Source organism: Wyeomyia smithii, chromosome 2 (assembly GCF_029784165.1).
Source record: "Wyeomyia smithii strain HCP4-BCI-WySm-NY-G18 chromosome 2, ASM2978416v1, whole genome shotgun sequence".
NCBI classification, from domain to species: domain Eukaryota; kingdom Metazoa; phylum Arthropoda; class Insecta; order Diptera; family Culicidae; genus Wyeomyia; species Wyeomyia smithii.
In genome coordinates, this window is record NC_073695.1 from 113,933,619 (window position 1) to 113,952,839 (window position 19,221).

General features: G+C 39.6%; 1 protein-coding gene across 3 annotated transcripts in view; it reads right to left on the reverse strand.

Annotated features, from left to right (window-relative positions):
- Window positions 1–3,500: 3,500 nt before the first annotated feature.
- LOC129721129 (uncharacterized) overlaps window positions 3,501–19,221 on the reverse strand; it is a 102,696-nt gene continuing 86,975 nt past the window's right edge. For all 3 annotated transcript variants that reach the window (XM_055673309.1, XM_055673307.1, XM_055673308.1), the window contains one exon: window positions 3,501–17,507. In XM_055673309.1, coding sequence (XP_055529284.1) covers window positions 16,502–17,507 — 1,006 coding nt within the window. In that variant the 3' untranslated portion in view covers window positions 3,501–16,501. The remainder of the gene's footprint in view (window positions 17,508–19,221) is intronic.

A 19,221-nucleotide genomic window follows, 5' to 3' on the forward strand; every position in this document is an offset into this window, starting at 1 on the left:
ATAGACAACGTTGGAGTTTAACTTTTTTTGTTTTCATTAATATCATATGTGTTTAAATTTGACTGCACAGTCGTATCGTATCGTGTGACCACATGGTCGTATTCGAAGGGGTCCCGAAAACGGAAAGCTGAAAGAAAACTGGAAAACTTTTAATAATAAGCAATATTATTATTCTGACAGCGCTTAGAGTGTGAAGTATTACGCCAGTTCATCAATCCTCTCTCCCTATCAACATGATCGTCACCAAGGGTAATATTTGAGCAGCTTGGTGCTGGTCGAACATTTTTATGGTTCGTAAGCTCGTTTGCATGTCCCACGAGAGATCATTTCCTTTTGTTTCCACCGGAACAGAATTGGCCAAGAGTGTACTTCTGCTTTCGTGGTGGATAATGTAATTGAAAGGTCGTACGTGACTGGCGTGAATCAAGAAATTCTTACAAGCAACCGTGGCTACCTACTATATGCTTCCTGTTGACCACGGAAAGATTATCGATCTTATGAACCAACCCCCTTCTCTCCATCGCGGTACAACAATTTCGTGGTCGTTCGTGTGTTTCGGATAATTCACGCGACTTGCGTTGAAAGCTAAAGCTTACTGTTATTAGTATGAAGCAACATTCCACCATCATATAGCACAAAGCATACCATCGTTATTGCCGAATCAATTGCGCAGTAAAAAGTCCGTCCGTATTGCACTCAGTAACAGAGAAGAAGTATGTAGCAGCTGTTTCGTACCCTGTACGAAGGATATTGAGGGATTTTGAACAAAACACAATATGTGTCAAAACGCCAAGTAAAGGATTTCCCAACAGCTAACTTCGTGCAGGATTTTTTATTTGGGTTGTTCGATGACGAGAAAATCCACGCTTTCAAACATTATCTGATATCAATTACCGGTTGAAGGTTAAACTGAGCCCTGTCTCTCATTTAATCAGAATTACCTATTCCATTTCCTAGTATGCATTTTAAACTTGTGGTTATGCTTAAATCATTATTTTCTACTTAACTTATAATAGGGGAATTGATTTGCCACAATTGATTTCCTATGACGAAATAATATTCAATTGATTTTTCCTCTAACAGGAAAACATCGTGTAAAAAATGTAGTCGATATGTGTTAAGAGTATGAGTGGACAATTCAATCATTTATCAACGCGGGCACAATATAACCGTCATATTCTGCCTGAGAAAGAACATCCTTTAATATATGTATAGCATACATCCTAACTCGCATCACCAGGCTGCTGCTTTTGTCGCTTGGAATGAAGCGGAACAGATGAAGTTATGTACGTTCAACCGCTTTTCCATGGACACATCGGTACGGTTCAAAAGTAAAACTTGAATAGTTCTGGATGGGAATACGCAATCAGCAGAAGCAGTGCAGCCTTGCACGTGCTTTGTGATCATTAATGTCAGTTATGGTTTTTCCCTCGGTCCGTGCAGCGTAGTGCAAGGATGTGGAAGGAGTGTACAACATACAAATGGGATGCGAGCTATGCCGCCAGCAGGACGTGTGCATCATAGGAAAAAACTTAGACAGCGACAGCTTTCACAATGGCGTACATTAGGATGCTTTATTCATTTCAACTCAATTTGTGTTAGAATGAGAACCGCAAACAATAACGAGCATGTGCTAACGGGCTGTGAGTATTATATTTAACCAGTCCTTTAACATCCACAATATAGAGTTTTCTAGCACAAAGAAACACTCAGACTTCGGCGCTTTCACGGTTGGGTTTCCGTGCCTTTAAAAAAATCAGTTTCAAACTCGTAAAACCTTGTCATCTAAAATCAAATGTAAAATATTTTACCCATGATTCGAATGATATGCTATAAAATTTAAAATGAAAACTTTAAAGTAACATACATACATTGTAAGAAAGATTGTACAAAAAAAAAACACAGTTGACATGGGTTATCAATTTTTCAATGAGTTATAAATCAATCACTCTGGAAAGTTTTATAGGTAACGTGATCATAACAATTTGGTACGGGTCGACTACGGAAGACGGATAATCAAAAGGTACAAACACAAAAGGCAGAATATTTGATAGGGTAGAACTAAGAATGTTAGATTAAAGAAAGGCACGAAAAATAGTATACTTACAGTATCTAGCTAGTTTAAAAATCAGTCACCACCGGTGAGAAGCTGCTTCTTACCCCTCTCAAAATCAAGGCGAACGCAGAATAACAACGTCATAAAAGTGCTCGTATGTTTTTATTTTGTCGTTATCACTTTAAGATCTTTTTCATGAGGTATAAAACTGTTTGGCCGAAAACCAATTCTCGTTTCGTAGAGCGGCATTCCCAACCATTTTTATCAATAAGAGATTATTTACGATGGGGACATTTGAAAATTGTTTATTGTTTTGACTGTCAAGATTTTTGGAAAGTCTTGGTGCTATACACCGTTCGAGCCTGAGCAATTCTATAATTCTTGCAATACGCACAAGTTTCCGATTACGCGCTAACATTGTGCAAAAAGTAGAACGCAATGGTTATCCAGCGTATTGTACAGTAAACTAGCTCGAAGCAGATTGGACAGTTTTTCCAAATCTTTCACCAATAAGTGTACAAACATATAAGACAATGCTAGTACTCACCAAAATATTATTCTGTTATTTCCGTGATTTTTGTCGGCCGAGACACGAGAAATGCGATGCGTTTTTCAATTATTTAAAGTTTGGAGTTCGTTTTAAGTAGATGCTAAATGCTCGAAATTCGTCGATCAATCATTTGGCGTGGATTTACTCGCATTTAAAACAGAACCTCAAAACACACGCAGTACCTATGATTTGTTTTAACCTTACAAAGTCAACTGGCGAATAAAAATTGCCAATGACGATTTGTCCAACACAGTGGCTGTAGCTAGATAGAAGTATTTTTGTGACACAGTTTTGTATACGAATCCCTTTGTAAGGGTTTCCTTTGTCAACCAGTATCATAAATCACCGCTTTCTCTCTCTCGCTGACGAAAGCAGCTGCTCGTACGTTGGCCTATCGATTAAGGGTTTTGTTTGTTACCTGCCAAAGCAGCGTCTACCCGTGGAATTTCCATTCAATTACTTCACAATGGATCAAATTAATGCGCATATCAGAGCAAAGCATTGTTATAAACCTCACAAAGCACTTTGCGTTCCCATTAGACTGGTCTAATTTCTGTTAAAAAAAGAAAAACTTATTCAGGTTCTCGACGCCAGCAGCCTAACAGTGCGAAAAATTTACACGGCGTTCTTCGATAATCTGTACTGAAGACCCAACCTGTTTATATTTTTAAAGTAAGTTAGTACTGCTGCTGAAAATAAATGTAAGATCATTCCGAAAAGGTGTTGCGTAGACCACTCTGAGTGGGACTCATGTATTTTTAAATGTCCTTGAACAGCACTGCACTAAAAAATAAGCCGAAAGAAATAAGGTGGAAGATTTTTTTTATTGTATCCTTACCTATTCGGAAATAGCAATATCACTTTGAGGAATTTCGAAAAATTTTAATTCTAAACTATACATCAAAAGTACATTTATTTCATCGCATTTTCAACGAGGTTTTGAGCCTACGGTGACTTTTCTTACAGACAACAACGAACACGCGTGTACTTCAATGCTAGACATCGTGTAAAAGAAGCATCTCCTCCATTACAGACAGTCTATAGTTAACAACAGTTTCGAATGACAGTCGTGTCACTGATATATTCTACGTCATGAATAAACACTCTTCTACATGGTGGCAATTGCTCCGTTTGGCCTTCTGCTGTATTTTTGTTTTCCATACTCAAGCAAATGGGGAAAGGTTTGTGAAACATAACAATTGAAAATCATGTTGCTCGACCTGCTTGCAACTGTTTACTATTCACAACCCCTGCCTATACCTAGCTGAGTGGCATCGTTTCAAAAACTATACACAAAGTTTCTCTTTTTCCTGAACTCAGATCAACCGGTTTAAACACACTAACGACAGTGGAAAAAAAAAGCATCACGTGGGCAGGCGGGACGGCATAAAAGGTAATAAAACACCGATAAAAAGTTATTTGCTCACATAGAATGCTTACTTATAGGTACATATCCTTTTACCGTCTGCAAGTTTTCTTTATTTATTTCTCGCTTGTATAAACCTACGGTTGATATGAAAATGCTATGTTTGGCATCAGTTTTCATTCTGCGCGGTAGTTTATTTTAACAGTTTACTTTCTCCTTCCAACTTGCAATCACCCACAATTCGCTACTTGCAGTTAATGTTTTATAAGATATAATAGACTTTCAACAACGTTTGAGGCCTCTTTTGCGATCAATGGTTATGTTTGGTTACGTAATGGTGGACGACGATGGGCCGATTTCTGTCAAAGGATGAACAACAGACACGTGTGACGGAACAAGTTGAAGTATAAACAACTGTTCAAAACTTGTTTGAATACGTTTATCCTATATATAATGTTTAAATTGTGTTCATTTATTTCAATTCCAGCCTTTGGTTTGAGCACTTTTTTGGGTTACAATTTAGGTTTCCATTAATTCTAAGTCATACTGGACTACTGCTAGTGGTAATTTGCTAATATTATGCCTGTTTTAATTGTTGTGTAGCTTGGGTTCTCCCTGACGCGTTGCTCATCCATTCTGGGTAGTAAAGTTTTTTCACAATTCCTCTCACGCACACTAATTGGCAATATAATCAAAATTGAAAACAAACTATGAAACGAAAATAACGTGATACAAATATAACAAGGGAAGCTCTCATAAAAATATAACTGGCCGTTCCAGAACGATCGAAATAATTTGCCAAATTTTCGAAACCACATATGGCTTTTTTTTTAAAGTTAATGCAAGATCGAGCAATACTCCAAGTGTTTTAACGGTTTTCTTGGCTTTCATAGTATTATCGCTCAAAACATAAAGGATAAAGTTAAGCAACATGTCTTACAACATGCTGCAAAGACATCTTGTTTATTTTAAATAGCTAGGAAGTATCACATGATTTTTTGACGTAGTAAAGCTTCAGATCGTGTGGAACGTTTTTGGTATTCCAGGACGTAGTTTATATCGTTCAAGTACAGCAGAAACAGGAATGGTCCAAGATTACTACCTTGTGGAATGCCAGATTTCACTAGCAAAGAGCACAAAACATAATCACCTATTTCGTCAAATATATTCCGGTTAGTCAGGAGTGCAGCCAAGAATAAGCACTATCGTTAATGCCGAAACCTTCGAACTAAGCCAATGCTATTTCGTAAATAACTTTATCGAATGCAGCATAGAGATCTGTTTCAAAGCATCTATCTGTGAGCCTGCTTTAAGTAAGAAAGTTGATATGCTACTCTATGACTACGCGCTCATTGACACGGTTGGGAGAGAAGTATATGACGACAAGGATATCGAAACTCAGAGTTGTGGTCAATTTTGGAGTAACTTGGAAATTTTTTGATACAAGACCAGATGTCCAGCAGGATACTACTAACTGAAAGCCTATCACTGTTTGTCGGAGAACAATAAAGCATATGATTCGTCAGACAGTAAATTAGATACCGTACTTCCATTTAACGGCGTTTTCGTGATGGAGTATATGTTATAGCACGCATGTTTGTAGGCAGCTAGTGAGCAATTCAGTCCTCCGACGCTCTGATAGTACAACAACAAGTCAGACGAAACGGGTGAATGGGAAACCACAGCTATGTTGGGCCGATGACCATTTAGATTTTCGATGTGGTTAAAAATTAAAGGAATGCAGGATCGGAACGGTTGTGTTGAAAGAAAGCAGCAAAAGACTGCAGGACTGCGTCAGAGGGAGAACGTTAATGCCGGGCAGTAGACCCGACCACAGGCACTTCAAAATACCACCACCCTCTACAGGGGCTACAACAGAGCGGAACGAGGCGTCAGTTTCGTGCTACTAATGAAGTAAATGAAACGTGTAATTAGGTGGAGGTCCATTATTGGCCGATTATGCGTATTGAGGATCAAGTGCAAATACAGCTCTATTGCCATATATATGTGCCGAGAAACGATAAAACCTGCATTGCCTAACCTATGTAGATACTGCCTGAAGCAACCATGGCCTGATAGAATTTGTGTCAGATTAAAGTTGACTTCCCCATGTCACCTCGCGATTTATCCGGCTAGCGTCGGTATGAGTCTATGCGTCCATCTACCTTGGTAGAATTGAATCAATCCCTCTGCCATCTGACTCTTGAAGCTGATCGTCCCTCATGTCGCGTCCAACGAAGCATTTTGCGTCTTCTTTGACGATGATTCTGATAGACACAATGCCAGCCAAGACACGGACTGCTTCATATGACACCGTGTGATACACGCGACTCGGAACATGAGCCATACCTGAATGGATGTGGTTACGCTGGCAAGCAATTCGCGTTTGTTGCCATATACTGCTGAACTATTGGATATTCTACGTAATAATGCTGCAAAGGCCGTTGAAGCCCTCCTGCATCGACGTGACTCCCAAAGGTCAGCTTGCCGTCGACCCTCACACCTAAGAGTTTAAATGATCGCTTTAGGGCTCTAGTGCATCCACCGGTACTAATTTTCGCCTCCTGCTCCGATTCGCGGTTGTTTACCACAATGACCTACGTCCTGTCTTCTACGATTTTTATTGAAAGCACAGCTTTCAACTCGACCATTTTTATGGCCTCACCATAGCCTTCTAGAGTCATTTCGTCCGCAAGACTGATAACCACCATTCCGAGAGAGAAAGAGAGAGAGCTTTAGTTCCAACACACCGTCATACATGGTATTCCATAACACCAGACCCAGGATGGAATCTTACGGTGACTGGGCGGTATTTCTCACCCTCATCTGGGTTGTAAACGAGTATACGATTCTAGAAGTAGTTCAACTATCGCTACTAAACGCGTTTTTCACGTCGAGCGTGACGATTGCACAATAGCGGGTGTCCCTTCTTTTACGTTGGAGTGCTATATCGGCTGTCTTAGCGACAGAGAGAATAGCATTCATCGTAGACCTGCCCTTGCGGAAAAAAACTCTTTGCTTGATAGACCATTTTCACCTTTCGTGAAACTCACAAGTCCTTCGAAGATAATCCTCTCAAGGCCCTTGCCCACTGTGTCTAGCAGACAGATTGATCTATATGCTGATGGGTCACCTGGTGGTTTCCTGGCCTTCTGCAGTAGGCTTCCATTTCTCCCGGTCGCTTCCACTTATCCGGGAATAGGCCATCATCTAAGCTTTTCTGTATGACCACCTTGAAAAATCCGGGGTCTATCTTTATGGCCGTCCTAATATCCAGGTTCTGGATTCTGTCTAGTTTTGGCCATTACCATTAGCCATTAGGTGCGAATGCGATCTAGTGCTTCTTGCTTTGCATATCGGTACGCGCACGCTGCAACTTCGCCTCGCCCAGAGGTACGCTCTGCGATGGTCTGCTATCGCATGGGTACGGTAGTATACCGGCCCCCTTCCCTTTTAAGGCTGCCTAATCCTAGGCATGTTGGTGTCGCGATAGTATAGCAGTTAGTTGATCAGCACTTGGGTAGGACTCTCCACCTCGGCGTTCTCTCCTAATTGCTTTCTCAAATACATCGGCATTAAAGTGCAATGACTTCCAGCCGCGGATGGTTGGAGCATTAGCTCTACTTGTCGTTGTGGTCGCTATAGCACACCGACTTGCGGTCGCTATTAGTGTGACCGTCGTCTATTAACCAAGATCAGTCCTAACCTAACCTCTAAAAGGTGCTTTATCGTAGCTACCTGAGTCCCTGCTAAATTCTTACGGAGGCGGATTACCTCGGTGGTACCCACCACTCCACACTGCTTGTCGCAGCATAGCCTTAAAAGGTACAATACGAAGGCAGCACGTTTGTAGTCTTCGAACATAGAATCTTGCGATTAATGTTCGGTGGCCGACGAGAAAATTGAGTGACGCTGGCCCACACGCTGATATTGTCATGCTGATAAAACACTACAATTTACATTGGACTGGCCACGTAGCACGTATGGCAAATCAGCGACCAGTTATCTTAACGAGGCCCGACAAGCATTGGCCGATTACTTCAGGACAGACGCCGCACACCTTGGATATGTACTGTCGACGACGATGCCCGAGCAGCCGGTGTAAGGGGTTACTAGAGAGGATCAACCCAAAACCGAGTTTTGTTTTGTCGTATTCTAAATTCGGTATAAGATCATCATGATCTGTCGTCATTAAAGTAAGAAAGTAAGTAAGTAAGTAAGTAAGTAAGTAAGTAGGGCTCGAGTTAGTTTCAACACACTCTCATACATGGTATTCCACAGCACCGGTCCCAGAATAGGACCTTGCGGTACTCCTGCAGTGACTGGAACGCATTTATGACCCTCGTCTGTGTTGTAAACGAGTATATTATTCTGGAAGTAGTTTTCCAGGGTCTCATACAACAGCACCAGTACGCTAAGAATCCGTAGTTTGACAGCTATACGTCCTACCTAGCGCTATTAAACGCGTTTTCACGTTGAGTGAGACAATTGCGCAATAGCGGATGTCCCTTCTTTTACGTTGGAGTGCTATCCCGGCTGTCTTAGTGACAGAGAGAATAGCATCCAGCGTAGACCTACCCTTACGGAAAAAACTGGTTGCTTGATAGACCATTTTCACCTTCCGTAAATCTCACAAATCTATTGAGGATAATCCTCTCAAACACCTTACCCGCTGTGTCTAGCAAACAGATGGGTCTATATACCGATGGGTCACCTGGTGGTTTCCCGGTCTTCGGTCCTGGTCCTGGCAGGCAATCACCTAAATATTTCTGACTGACCGTCCTGAAACGCCCGAGGACAACCTTCATGGCCGGCTTAATGGCCAGGCTCGGAATTCCGTCTAGTCCCGGCGCCTTGCTCACCTTCAAAGAGTTTGCGATATCAAAGAGTTCCTCATCCATAACCCTTACTGCCTCCCCAACCTATAGATGGCTGCCATCACTTACAGTTTGTGGTAGTTCGACAACCGGAGACCAGTGACTTGAATCTTGGCGTGGAAATAGTCTCTCAATGATATACGGTAACACCACTGGTGTTTGTTCGGCCGGTGCCGACCCTTCGCTAGTTTTGGGTATTACGATCCTATCGCTAGCCGCCTCACGTTATGGTCTACGCTGTAGCACACCGACTGGTGGTCGCAATTAGTGTTACCGTCATCTACCCCCCAGATCGTGATCAGTCCCGGGCTGCAAAACCTATCCTCTAATGGGTGTTTTATGGTGGCTACCTGAGTCCCTCTGGGCTCTTACGGAGATGGATGGCTTCAGTGAGAGCCACCACTCCACACTGCATGTCACAGCATAACCTTAGAAGGTACTATATGAAAGGCTGGTGTGCTGAGGAGCGGCACCATCATCACAAGGGCCCTCATGCTTCTAGGCTTCGTGAACTACATCGACATTATCGGTGTCAGTTGTAGAACTGTGGAGGACGCCTTTACGGCTCTAACAGACAAATTTGAAAGGGAAGTTATGAGAATTTGACTCCATAAGCACTTCGTGGTCTCCGTGGCTCTGTGGTTAGTGATGTCGTTCGGCTAGCTCTCCCACACGGTTGTGATATCGGGTTCGATTCCCGATCGAGTCGTAGATCTTTTCGGGCTGGAAATTTTCTCGACTTAGCACTGGGGCACGGTGTGTCGTTGTACTTATCCTACATAATGTGCCAAAAACAATATCGATAACGAATTCTCTCAACTAATAATCTAATTGGTCGAGACCGCTATTAGCCTCTAGGCTAAGCGTGCGATATTGTTGTATAAGCACTGCCAAAACGAAGCACACGGTGACTGCCAGAGCGCGTGATAGTCGTACAGGCGTTGGTGCCGTGGTGATGATGGATGAGAAGCTTTCGAAGTGGCTGATAGGTTTGTTTAAAGAAGGCAGCACATTTGTGGTCTTCAAGCGTAGAATCTTGAGATTATTATTCGGTGGCAAAATAGAAAATGGAAATGGGTGCTGAACTTGTCATGCTAATAAAACACTACAATTTACATTGTACTGGCTACGTAACACCAAAGATGACTAGAACAAGATACCTGAATTTCAGTTTTTTCATACATTTTACTCACGATACCTTTACAATGAGTAGTGCTGCCATCTGATGACTTAAATGCGCATAAAACTGATTATTAGCAAAATCGATTTATCGTGCATAATCCGCCAGATGAAAGTGAAAACTCAATGGCAGCATCGTATAAGGATATTGAAAGTTAGATGGCAGGACCATACAAGGATATTGAAAAAAATACTACACCTGGTGCCACCTTGCCGTCAACATCAAATTACCAGTATACAAATTAGTTCGACTTTCGTTCACGCGCAGTGACAATCGTGTCCGCTGCATACTGCAAGAGTCAGATATCTTGTTCTAGCCATCTTTGGTAACACGTATGGCAAATCAGGGATCAGTTAAGAAATTATTTTACAAAGACCCGATAAGAAGCCGATAACTTAGTATAAACCCCACACACGTTGGATGTATATGTACTTTCGACGAATATGCCGAGCAGCGGGTGTAAGCGCAGACTGGGGAGGAGCAGCTCAATACTAAGTTTTATTGAGTCGTATTCTAAATTCGGTATAAGAGCTTCATGATCTGTCGTCATAAAAGTAACTAAGGCTGCTACAAATTTCGAATTCTTTTTATGTCCAAGGTTATCAAACTTAGCGAAGGGGGTAGCAAAAAATAAATCACACCGAGACGAAAAAAAAAGAAATATCTTTGATAAATGTTTGTGTGCAAGTATGACGTTTGTAACTTGCACTCAAATAAATGTTGAAAAATAACACTTTATTATTATTATTATCCATTTCGCTTGCCTTTTGACGACACTCTCTCTGTCACTGGACTTGTTAATTGCTAAATTAAGCATTAACGCTGTCGGAAAACAAATAAAATGAATAAAACGGTATGAGCATTTTTTCTTCCCCTTCCAATATTCAAGATTTTTGAAGGGGGGGGGGTGACATAAAATGAAAATAAAATTTGTAACGGCCTAAGTTAGTAAATAAATAAGTAACTGGGTAACTAAGTAAGTGGAACTCGAATTGTTTGTAGAGTACAACTGCGTGAGCTTATATTATCCATGATAGACAGATCGCATTTCTTCTCTAGCTGTAAAAATCTGCTGAATGTTTGGTAATTTATTGAAAGCTATATCTATATTCAGAATAAGAAAAATGGATCAGTTATTTTTTTCCGTTGAAAATGAAGGTCTGTAGCGTTAGAAGTGTTGGTCGCAGAGAGCCCCTCTGAAGCTAATGATTAAAAATCAATAAGAAGAGTTGAAAATATTTACTTTCTAATTTTGCTGGGGTAAGCCCGGCCCCCTAAGGAAAATGATTCTTTAGTAGGACTTTATGGCAAATATTGCTATATTTCTTTCACAGAATCACTGCCCATATTGTTTTCAACAAGATATGAAGACTTCAGTACTTTCAAACTGTTATTTTACAAGGAATAGTGATGTTTTGAAACTAAGATAAAAACGACGTTTGTTCATGAATTTACTCGAATTAGCTGAACCAATTTGAATTCGGAAGAGATCTTGCATTTCTGTGTGTTACTGTTGAATTTGGTTATTGTCGGATAGCTGGTTCTGGGGAGATTGCCGGAACAAGTTCCGGTGAACATTATGTACAAACAATGAAACAATTTAATACTCGGCAAGCCTATCACGTGACACTTTAAATAACTAGTTTCATCGAAGCCAGGATCACCTTGACCCCAACGGAGCATATTCCGAATACCACCGGGAAAGCGGTCAGTTTTGTGCCCTGATTAAGTACATTTGACACCTCTAATAACTCTTGGAATCATTCATAATTCACAGAGGAGCTTGAGTGCATGGTTCTAAGTCGATTTATTAATTTATTTACGCAGCGAGACATCGGTAATAGATGAGAAATATGTGTCAGTAACATCCAACTAACCTCAGACCATGTCGGGCTTACCGGGCTTACCCCACTCACTGCGTGACGGTGTTACCCCGACAGCACACATTTTTTTAAAAAAGAGTATTTCTAACAATACAGGCAATAAATTGTAGTGAAACAAAAAATTATTTTAGTGTTTTCGAATGAATAAAAGCTTAAGTTCCACTTACGAAAAATTACATCCGTTTACGCATCAGCTGCAGTAGCGTGTGTTTTGTCTATTATTTTGACGTTTGACGTTTCAAGGCGGCTTCGATGTGTCTTAAAATGTCTAAAATAATAAATACCAACACTTCACATATACCAAAACACAGTTATTTAGCGTTTTCTAGTGAAATCCAAGGGGTGACGGTCTTATCCTCAGTGCCGGGCTTACCCCCAGTACCCCTACACTATACTTTATTTCCTCACTATGTGGAATCTGGAATGTACTTTGGACTACTTTTTCACGGGAGACAGAAACGGGAGACAAATGCGGAACATCCGCATGAAAATTGACATCCGCATTCGTATTCGCATCCACATCATACCATGCGAAAAAAATATCACTTTATATTCACTTTATTTGTACAAAAAGTTACCTTGCTGTATTTACTGCTCACTGATATCACTTTTGCACTGCACAGTGGTTTCATTTTCTAGAAAGGGCGGTCATAAATATTGTTCCTATGTCTTGAGTTCAAAATGTTAAACTAAGTGTATTTTTGATGCTGATTCCAAAAATCATATCTATTTCGAAGTATTTTTCATAGGTTCGTGGTCAAGGATTATCTAAAAGTACAAGTCTTCATTATTAATTCTTAACAATGCAATTTATCGAACTTCCATTGTTCGTCGGCAGAAATTTCATGAGTTATATACTACAAAAGAGGTGTGTTTCTTGATGTGTATTTGAAAATTGTGGAAATTTATTTGATACTAGCTGACCCGGCAAACTTCGTCCCGCCTATTTTGGTGTTTAATTTAATAATTTTAAACATTTCAAATTTATTGATTCCTTGCGATTTGTTTATATCGTTTGAAATGATTGGTTTAATCGGAGTGACAACATTCTCGACTTTTGGCTTTTGTACATCACCTCTATTCCGGAAATATATTGGGTGCATTTCAGTTATTTTCGTTGTTTTCCAGAAACTGAAAGTGGTCATCTTCGAATTCCAAATGGTTCACAGGGTCAATGCTTGGCTTCTTTACATCATTTCGATTACGGACATACCCATATGTAGTAGTTTTCGGTTATTTCCGTTGTTTCCCAGAAGTTGCCATTTTACAATTTGAACTGGTATTTGGTCACTTCAGGCTATTTTTCAGAAACCGCAAATCGCCATCTTGGATTTTAAAATGGCATTTGGAGGTAATTTCTGGCCCTTGAGCGTCACCCATACTGGGTGTTATTTGGTCATTTTCGGCTGTTTTTCAGGAACCGGTTGTCACCATCTTCGAATTCAAAATGGTGTCTGTGGTCGATTCTAGCTCCTCTGTATCATTCTGGTTCCGAAGATACTCATATTGTATGGAAAATAGGCCATTTTTGGCCGTTTTTTAGAAACCGAAAGTTGCCATCTTACAATTCATAATAGTGTCTGAGGTCAATTTTTAGCTCCTTGCATCATTCTGGTTCCGGAGATACCGAAAGTCGCCATTTGGAATTTCAAAATGGCATTAGGAGATAGTTTTTGGCCTCTGAGCGTCATTCTGGTTAAAGAAACACTCATATTGGGTGGTATTTGGCCATTTTCGGCTGTTTTCCAGACTCCGGAAGTCGCTATCTTACAATTCAAAAGGTTGTCTGAGGTCGATTTGTGGCTTCAGTGCATCATAACAATCCCGGAAATTCGCATGTTGGGTGGTATTTGGTCGTTTGCCGCTGTTTTTCTGAAACCGGAAGTCGCCATCTTGGATTTAGAAATGGTATTTGGAGACATGCCAGAAGAAGGAAGGGTGTCGAAACATTATGGATATGTTTGTTACACCTAAAAACATTCACTTGCCAAATTTGGTTATATTTGCTTGATTGGTTCTCGAGCTGTGCAAAATTTGAGTTTCATTTGTATGGGACCCTTCCCTTGTAGAAGAGGGATGGGTGTCAAACCATTATGGATATATTTATTACCCCTTAAAACATCCACCTACCAAATTTGGTTCTATTTACTTGGTTAGTTCTCGAGATGTGCGGAAATTTGTTTCAATTGTATGGAACCCCTCCCTTCCAGAAGAGGGAGGGTTGTTGAACCAATATGGACATATTTTTTACTCCTAAAAACATCCACATAACCAATTTGGTTCCATTAGCTTTGTTAGTTTTTGAGATGTGCAGAAATTTGTGTTTCATTTGTATGGGGGCCCTCCTTTCCAGAAGAGGGAGGGGTCTCAAGCCATCATACGAACCTTTCTCGGCCCCTAAAACCCCAACATACAAATTTCACGTCGATCGGTTCGGTAGTTTCCGAGCCTATATGGATCAGACAGACAGACTGGACTGCATTTTTATAGGTATAGATGGCACTATACATATTAAGTACATTACAATGAACAAAATAATATAACTCACATTTTGTCAGAATGTCAGAAAAAGTGATGAAATAAAAATCTTTTTGCGTTCTTCTTAAGCTGACCACGAAAAGGAACTGTTCTCTCATTGGTGGTGTTATGAGCTACTAGATTTTAAAAAATTTTGTATCTTTTCATGAAACCTACCCGATTTTTCAGCTCAAATTTTAAAGATATGAATTTTGGAAAATGTACATCTAAGCAATGAACCTATAAATATGTTGAAGTCATACGGTATTAGTCGAAAAGGGGTTGCAAAATATTACAGCATAAAGAAACATTCAAAAACAAACAAAATGTACCTATTTTACCATTGGCTCAGTCGTTAACAACACAATACAACATTCTTAAAACCACTAGAAAAAGTTTAACATTCCTTGTTTTGGATCTCCATATCACAAAACCACTTTGGAATACTTAAATTCACTGAAAAGGGGTGAAATTTCAATTACTCTAATAACATACTTTTTACAGCTGTTTAAAAGTGAAAACTATGCGCACTTTCAAGCTCCACAGTTAACAATTCCTTCGTGATACAATACAATGATTGATGCCATTGTTAGCTTCAGACTACGAAGGACGCTGAGAGGTGAAGAAATACCAAAATAAACAAATTTGATTTTTGGCTTTAGGACCTACGGGGGAACCACAGTGCACTGGGGAAGGGGAAGGACATGGTCATGTGAAATAAACAAAATTAAACACAAGAGATGCTACGGATATCCGCATTCGCGGATCCGCATGAAAATTGTCATCCGTATCTACATCTGCATCCTTAATCACATATATGCACGTGCATCCGCATTTGCAGATGTCTGAAAAATCACATCCGTAACATCCCTGATAAGTATACTCGAAGATATTTTTTACTTGCCTCAGAAACATTTTTCTTCGCCAGAATTAAAGTTGCAGTTTATCGGCAGTCGTTTAATCAAGTATGCAAAAAACCTATCTATTATCATAGTAGAAAATTGTCAAACATGTATTTGCTTATTCTACACAACCTGGGTTGGAACCTGGACGTTAGGAATAGGGAATAGATTGCAAATAACGAAAATTCCAATGCAATGCTCCACATCGATGATGTTTTCTCTATCGTTTTCCAATCCAAAAGATTCCGAAATAAAGATTCCAACAAAACCCGGAAACTGCAACTGCGGAAACAGCCAAGAATCGAAATTGCAGGAAATGCTGATGCTTACCATTTGTGCACCTGTTTTAACCCTTTATAAGGCATTAAGTTTTTATCCTAGCTAGTGAGTACAAAATTTGACACGATTTTTCAGCCAAATGATTGATTTGATGGATAGACATAATTGAAATTTAAATTAGTCTTATTTTCTTATAAGAAATAGTGTGACATTTGTGGACTACTTTTAGTGGGTACTATATAAATCCTTTTGAGATATATTAGATTATAAATTCATATTAAAATCTTGTAACAAATTTTGTTGTAGAATTATTTAGAAAACGATATGTACAAACAACAAATTGAACAATTCACTTAATGTTTTTGTTATTACCAAAGCAGCAATCATTGCTTCGTTTCCACATCTTTCATTGATTTTTAAACATTTTTGCTAAAATTCTTTTAATATAATTGTTATACTATAATTCGCGACAAAATATCACCTGACAATCGAACAATTTATTCTCAAAGTAATAGAAAGGGTTAATCCGCTTAGCGTGCTCCGTGCAGCATTTTCCTAGTTAAAAGCAATCAGTGAGTATCCCCTTGTGAATATGCTGTCGAATCAAATCTCTGAAGTGTAAGACATAAGAATGACTTTACAGCAGCTTTAAAGTTGTTCAAAGTTCAAATATCAATTAAGCTTAGTTAAAAATAAATATTGCAATATCAAACAAGCAACTAATATTTCAATTTTCAAATTCAAAGGTTTAATTTTCAATACTCAAACTATCCGATAATTAAAATAAGGATGCACTTTCATACCCTCACACACACACTCGTTCCTAGTACACTTCACATTAGTACCCTGTAAGCATTTCGATAGTACTTATTGACGGTCCTGCCGCAAATCTCACTTATCTTTACTGCTAGTTTTCACGTTTTCAACATCGACAGTTTCATGACTGCAACCAGTATCTGTCCCTGCATCTGCACTCTCGATGCTGCTCGAAGTAGCATTGTAGATAACTGTGTCATACCGTTGAATCGAACTGTTGTGATCCAATGTATATTGTTCTTTACTAGCGTCGTCATCAGCAAACTCGAATGTATCGTCCTTTCCCTCCGCACTATCTGCACTGCTATCGAAGGCAGTCATTTTGATGATTGCTTTTTCGGGAAGAGACTTTTCTGGGCTGTCAGCAGGATGAAGATTTGCCATAGCCGGTGAAATATCAGCCACAACACTGAATTTATTCGCTCCCAGACTTTCACCGACTGGGCAACAGCTGGTGGGCTGCTCCTGTTCCTCCGCCGTTTCCTGCTTCTGCTGCACGTCTGTAGTCTGCTGCAACTCATCACATACACTGTTGAACTTACTAAAATTTTTACTACGCCTTTCATGAATAACTTCGATCGAATCGTAATATTCGTCGTCACGTGTGTGATAGAAATTAGGATAACGATTACATCCGGTGTCCCCCTGGACAACCACCCACTGAGCCTCATTGCTAGTCGAACTAATCACATAGATCTGATCGAATTCGTTGCTTAGTTTTTTGCTTTTTATTTTCGGTTTCGGCTTACGGCAACTTTTCGTCGAATTGCTTCGGTGCAAAAAACGGCTTGTTTTCTCGCCGGTGTCGCTATTAGCCATCATCATGCGACCCGATAGCACTAACGAATCTGGCCGAGCCACCGGTGGCGATGAATTGATACCGGAACTGTTGTCGATCGGAACCATCTGATGACTTACCTCACTGGGCTGATGCGGGGGGTTTCCACTTACAGAACTAATACCCGGCTGAGGTTCATCCTGTTCTGGGCTGTCTTCTTCGGGAAGACATGGCTCTAAGCTCGACTGACACGACAAATTACGCTGTCCGATAGTTGGTTCCGAGCAAATGGATAATTGACTTCTGAAATGGGAAGAAAACAAAAAATTTCATTTTATCAACAAATGCTGCTTACTTATAATGGACAGAATAGATTTGAAAAACTGAAATGACAAGTGCAGAAATGTTTTTTGTTTTGTCGCTTAGTAGAGCTCAAAAATTTCCCATTTCACCAACCTAACTGTGTCGTTTATTCCAGCTGGTGCAGAACACAAGTTTGGCGTTTTAATTTTCATCAATTATACACATTTGGCTTCTCCTGTTCTGGCTATTCTCGAGTCATCTAAATGCAAGCAGAATGATTCAAATGTGATTCAGTCTGCTGGAAAAGATCAACCACTTGGGAAGGACACATATTGACCGTCTCAGCAAACACGGAAGTGGCTTTTGCTTGGCCGATCCCAAGAGCCTTTCACCGTTCTCAAACACACCAGGACAGAGCGTGCAGAAACGCTGAAGCCATAACAAGAGCAACCTAGCGGCAAATTTACACAGCACGTGATGGGTGTCGAAATTTGCCCCCAAAATGGAAATTCCGTTTGCCGGCGAAGGATGCCTAGAGAGGAATGACGGCAATATCCGTTGCAGATGGCTCTAAGAAGATATTAGATGTGTTTTGCAAAGCCTTCGTCCATCAACAATGTTTGAATTAGCTGGCGCACACAACTGCATGAAACTATACTTTTTACTATCATCGTACAGGATCAGATGGCAAGGTGATAGATTTTGCGGCCTTTGGTTGGATTTTGCAATGTCGAGTGATAAATCTGCATATACGTTTTTCATTGTTTGACTGGAATTGCCAAAGGCTGCAAACAATATAAATTTAGAAAACCATCATGCGGGAATTATTGCCAAGATTTTGACTATGGCTTTTTCACAGTTTATGAAATTTCTGGCTTAGATTATACACTGATAAATATGGTTCAAGTGCAAATGAATTATGTTTATTCTATACGACAAAACTTATGTTCCGTAACGATCTTAGTTGAGCTTAGATAGGAGGTTAAACATTGCATCCCAAAGCTTTTCGAACTGACTAAGATAGTGCCGAGACTAAAAAGCAGTTGCAATGCGTGGTGTATTTTAGAAGCATGGGATTTGTGTGCAGACATTTTTCATTGTTGAATAAATACCGAACTGAATGATAATGCGTTGCCTTTTCACGCTCTGCTTAATGGAGACGCATGGTTTAAAGTAATCAACGATAGAGTTCGTCTTTTGCAAATTCATACTACTTTTCAAAATTATTCGAAAACAAAGCAGAAGACTAGATTTATTCAATTATGACAAAGTAAGAAAAGCATATACTGTTATTAGGAAATTAATAAAAACAAGATTAATCAATATTTCTAACATAGAATAAGTCGGAGTCTTTCTATTTTCTTTATAATTTTTCTGAAGCTCGTAAAATTACAATATCACTTAGTGTAGCAAAGATATTTTGTCTGTTTTGCTTCGTTTTTTTGATGTTCTTAATGTAAGAAACAGATAAGTTTATAGTACAGTCATACCTCGATATAAGGCAACCTCGATATAACGTAACTCGATAAAACGTAACTTTTTTTAATTTCCCTTAATAAATCAGAACAATCTCGGAATGACAACCACTTTCAATAATATAGTAATGAAAAAATTAATTCAAGATATAATGATATTTTTCTTAATTCTACAAATTTTATGTGTCTTCTACGAAGTTACATAAAGTTTTATGATCTGAGACTTTGTCGAAAACTGC